The sequence below is a fragment of the Misgurnus anguillicaudatus genome, chromosome 25 (assembly GCF_027580225.2).
Source record: "Misgurnus anguillicaudatus chromosome 25, ASM2758022v2, whole genome shotgun sequence".
Taxonomy (NCBI): domain Eukaryota; kingdom Metazoa; phylum Chordata; class Actinopteri; order Cypriniformes; family Cobitidae; genus Misgurnus; species Misgurnus anguillicaudatus.
In genome coordinates, this window is record NC_073361.2 from 17504080 (window position 1) to 17509692 (window position 5613).

General features: G+C 36.2%; 1 protein-coding gene across 1 annotated transcript; it reads right to left on the bottom strand.

The window, feature by feature from the left end:
• Positions 1-3271: 3271 nt before the first annotated feature.
• cbln2b (cerebellin 2b precursor) lies at positions 3272-5403 on the bottom strand. Its single transcript, XM_055182963.2, has 3 exons — positions 4857-5403; positions 4321-4440; positions 3272-4187 (listed from the first exon to the last, which is right to left on the bottom strand). Exons 1-3 carry the CDS (start codon positions 5142-5144, stop codon positions 3990-3992), a joined length of 606 nt encoding a protein of 201 aa, XP_055038938.1. The 5' UTR covers positions 5145-5403; the 3' UTR covers positions 3272-3989.
• Between the last annotated feature and the right edge of the window lie 210 nt (positions 5404-5613).

The window sequence follows — 5613 nt, forward strand, 5'->3', positions numbered from 1 at the left end:
GTGGCTGCATATGATGTTTTAAGTTGAGTCAACTTGTAGCCTTTTTTAAGTATCAGTGTAATATTACTTAATACAAACGCAACAAAATTAAGTTGAGTTAACTAATAGTTCTAGTATTACTCAGTTTAATTAACTTTTCTTGGTACAGGTAACTTTTTTATGGTTTGTTGTTGTTTCCATAAACATTGGTTTAGACTTTATCTTTCTGTGAGATGAGGGCACGATATGTTTATTCAATCAACACACGCACCCAGTTTAGTTTTGGGCAGTCTATAAACAAGCACCAGTCTTCTGAACAATGGTAACTACAAAACTCAAAGATGAAACAAAAACTCTTCTAAATCTTGAAGATAAATGAACATTAAACACTAAAGGTCTTTCTTTTTAGTTAAAAACACATAAAATAGCGTTTAAATGTAAATTTCCATATCCCAATGCAGTCCCATGCAAAGCATGCTGGGAACTACGAGTCTACTGCCTAGTTAGCTATGTTTACTAAAATCATTCATGTAGTTTCAACACAAAATTATTAAGTTAATATTCTTCTTACAAATTTAAGTGGATTATACATAATAAAATGAACCTGAATTTACTCAATAAAGTGTTCATTTATAATTACTCAAATTATTAATCTTTTTATGTTTTTTTAACTCAAAATTTGAAAAAACAAGAATTAATTTTTTTAATACAGTTTACCCGTTTTATCTTTGTTAAATCTACTACTAAGGCATAGAAACACTTTTTACAGTGTACACGACAAGATGCTATAGGGTTGACCGGGGGTATTTGTCACACAGAGAAGTTTGTCAAAGGGCCTTTTTCTCAGCAACTAATTTTCTGAGTCAAATGTCTAATGATACAAATAATATGTTTTCTTTACAGTATAGTTTAAAATCCACTTAAATTAGAATAATTTTAATAATTATGTCCTTCAAAATAAAACTACAATACTATTCATTCCAATGTTGTAACAGATCTTATGGTTATTTATGACAAAACAAGAATCTATGAGGAATTTAGAAAATTAGAAAATAATTGTAACCGAATGCTCACGGCGTTCATCAAATACTTTCACTTCAAATCCGCTGAATCCTGGCCGTGGGCCATTCAGAAATACTCTTTTGTTGGCAGAATCCATTAAGTCCAATATAAATGCTAATTTACAGAAAACCTGTATATGCACTTAAAGGGTTTTGCATCTGCGCTCTTCATATATTGAGGGTTGTTTATAACCAAAAGGTTATTTTTCAAAAGTATTTTTATGATTGTCAGGTTAGGGAGAGTTTAGGAATACAGTTAGTAGATTTATTGAAATGGTTATATTTAGTTATATCAAAAGTGTTTTGTTTTATCTTTGTTTTACATTGTGCTGACTTTGATTTTATTTGTTTGTTTTAGGCCAGAATTAACAAGTGACAACCCAAGGAATATTCTCACAAATGATGTGTTCATCATCTATTAATCATTTCCTGAGCAATAAGGTAAGAAATGTTCAAAAGGCTCTCCTTTTTGTAGTCAACACTTTTAAGGTTTGTGACTCTACAGAAGCTGTCTTTCAATTTTTTCTCATGTGACATATTCACTAAACAACAAGCCCTCTTATATGATGCAAAAACAATGGAAAATAGCTGATAAAAGGTTGCAATGCACTGTCCTTTATACTCTTGTCAATCTAATAGATTCGACTCTGACGCTGTGATGGTAAATGGATGTCACAATGACTAAAAACACACTGACATAAGAAGTGAATTAAAAAAAATGAAAAACAGTAACCTTTACACTATTAAACTCATGTACTGTAATCTCCATAAGAAATTCACTGGACACTACATGATGATGTATTATTTAACTGTCAGTGTTTAACAAATGTAAACATTTTTTAAATAGTCATTGCTGAATCATTTACAATACCATTTTATTATATCCACTTAAACGGTTACCCTTTAGGCCATTTAAGACTAAGAGGACCTGAAAGAGACACAGTCACTCTTTATTCTCTTCATTACACTTATGCTTTATGACAGGCCTTGTTACAGTAATGACACCTCTAATTACCCTTCATGACACAGTCCAGTACACATCTGCACATATGAGTTCAGCACTTTAAAAAACACAATTCACGGCTTAGCCGTGCCCTGCAACTTCTTGTGCTTTTAAAATGTAAAAATGTATACTGTGTATGAGATAGCTAGTATCCTAGACATTTTGTTCTCGAGAGCAGAGCCTGAGACTTTCATTTGCATGCAAGAATTTTAACCCACATTTGCGCACCGGCTTCCAATTATGAATAAACAGAATTTTTGATACAGCAGTGAATCGTTTTCTTACTGAGGAGAATTTTAAACTCATACAATTTTATAAAGCTGTCCCATATGAGAGAATAAATGCACAATAAGATCCTTTTGCAGTTATAATTACACGATGGACTGTTTAAAGAAGGCCTAAGCAGTATTGTACTGTATAGCTGTAACACATAGCGAGACTACAAAATGAAAAAAAAAATTGTCCGATCTGTGTTGCATTTTATGTTTGCGTGTGTATACTGATGTACATTGGTATTCTTGGTTGCTTCTTTTATCACATGTGTACAAAGCTTGTGTAAGTGTGTGTGAAGAGGCGCATATGTGTACATTATGGTATATGAGTGTACACATTCATAAGAAAGAGCTTTAGAGATCGGAAGACATATATGTACGTGTATATATATGCAGGTGTGCAGGTGCATCTGTAGGTAGGCCTACACACTTTTGGAAAAAGTCTACATTTGTGTTTAAGTATGCGTATGTGTATAAGAGACAGAGTGTGTGTCCAGGTGTGTGTGTGTTTGTGTGCTGGCAAAGGTTTTTAGAATTATTCTTATCTTTCTTTAGTTAGGTCATACAGCTGAATTACTATCGCTTTAGGATGTAAGATTTTGGGCATTAAGCTAAGGGATTGCTGAACAAACAATGATTCAAGGTTACCAAAATATTATTAATATATTGAGGGCATACATAATTGTTTTAGGACAGGCATGTACACTTTCGCATTCAGCCTTGAGAACAGAAATATGATTTTTTTTAAGCAGGCGTTATTTCAGCACCATGGACAGCGCCAATGTAAATACGAGACTGCCGTCTTTTCTCCAATACTATAATAGCCTATACTTATTTTAATCGAGGTAAACTAAAATAAAAATATTTTTGAGCATGTTCAAATCTTTGATGCGAATTTTAGCATTTATTTAAAAATAAAATAAATAAAATGTAATGGAAAAAATTGACTAAATACGTGAACAATACAATATTTTATTAGGCGGGACATTATATAGGGACTTTTCTTTTTCCACAACTTACATCTGTGAGCATTGTCACTGAACACTAAATCAATCAAAGCTACTTATATCCGGAATGTAGAACACATCATAATGTAAATATAAATTAGATATCTAGCAAAAGTTTTAAGACGTCTCCATTTGCTGATATATGGGTTTTCTTTTTTAATTATCACTGTATAGCGGGTGGCCTACATTTGGCATATTTTCAGTATGTTCAGCATCCAAAAGACACATCATTGACAGCACAAAACAGGATCTTCCACTCGTGCAAAAATGCTTTTGGGGTCGTAAAGCACTTCCGCAGCTCCATATCACACATCTCACTGGACGGAAGCCGAATCTTTAAGGCTATACAAACACAAAATTAAAGCACTGATAAATACACTGAAGTTTTTCGTCATAAATATCTTCTCATTTATATAGTCTCCCATGTGATTGAAGGTTGCGAATTTGTTTTCCATCCATAAAATCCCAAAAGAACGTGCGCGTCTGCATAACTCTCAAAACTGCTGTGGCCAAAAAAGGCGGAAACTCCCTTCGGGCGCGTCCATAATCGGTTTTGCTATATTTTTGACGTGTGCGCTATTTGTCTGCATCGCAAACAGTTTTGTTCAAAGCACTGATACTTTTTTTGTCCTCGGTCTCTTCAAAGTGTTACTCGCAAGCGAGCCAATTAAAGAGGAAAAACTAAAAATCCAGAGAACGTGGAGTATTTCCATCCGCCCATTAGAGTCCCTCTTTCCAACTTGAGATACACGCGATCCTCGCGCTCCACCATCAATAGCACTCCGTTACTCGCCGCCTCCCGCGTGACATCCTGATCCCCAGCAAAAGCAGATATGACCGGGTACTCGTTCTGCATCAGGTTCACCTGAATAACAGGACAGAGCTTATATTAGTCATATGCAGGCTTGATTTTGAACAAGACAATATAAGATGCCCTTGCAATATGAATGGGCAACTGGAACATTGCGCGAGGAAGGAATATGATGCTCTGCGCTCACCTGTATGGTTTGTCTGTTGTAGACCTTGACCACATGAAAGCTGAAACTGTATATTCCTCTCCGTGGTGCGGTAAACACGCTGGGTTTTAGGTCGAAATGATTGCCAATATTTACTAAGACCTGGAACAAAAGCGACAAAGCACAAAACAAACTCACGAAGTGCACGTGTGGTTCTTTAAGCGCAGTGCATTCTTTCGTAAGTCCGCATATGCATTTGCTGTACTTCGGGTCAGTTTGAATTACTACAGGTCATTTTTTACTTTGTTGTTAATCTCAGCATCTTGGTTACGCACAGGGACATTTTTATATAAAGCCGTACATCCTAATACATATCCCACACAAACAACCCAATTTTTACTGTATGTGATTAACATTAAGTCATGATAATTTATCTAATTAATTAAAATAAAAAGCATCTGAATGGTACAAAATCGTAATGCTATTTGGCACTTTTAACAGTGGCTTTTTGAAGTTTCTGTCTGAAATGACCGAGCGCACCCTTGCATTTGCAGTTCACCACGAATGGGACAGCTGACCTGGTCAAAATAGATGGTCATGGAAGTGTTGCTCATCTCCGAAGGTTCGTGGTTCGTCCCTCTTACGGCCGAGAAAGCCACTTTGGCGCTGCCGGAGCGGACAGATATCCCAAGCGAAGAGGTGACTCCTCCGTCAGATGAAGGGTTGGAGTCACACACCACCAGACACTTCCCCTCCAAAACGATGGGCTCCGTATCATTCTGGCCCAGGCAGAACCCAATGCCACATCCCAGGAGAAAGGTAAGAGCCAGCATGGCAAAGGTTCCGGGACAGGCTGCTGGCACCATGATTGGAAGAAGAATCCTGTGCAAACTGATCTTAACCACCACCAGCCCCTTGGAGGTTTGTTGTGGCTCTATCACCTGGTCCAACCTAACCTCTCTCTATCTCTCTCTTTCTCTCTCTCTTTCAGTCACTTACTCTATTCTCCCTCTCTCTCTCTCTCTCTCTCGCTCTGTAACTCACCGTCACACACTCTCTTATGGTTTCCTCTATGCGCATCAGTTGGATATCAGGAAGGTGCTCAGAGTATTTGCACTATTTTTCCTTAAAAAAACAAAACAATAAATAAGTAAATAAATAAAAACGGCACAATTATTATAAAAAAACAACTTTCTAACAAATATTAAATTATGCCTCAACAGGAGGCTTGGCGAAACGACATTTGATCTAAAATAAATGAAGTAATTTAACACGCATACTGTATAATGGCAGTTACCTGTAACAGGTTGCGCTCTTATTTTTCATTGAAAATCT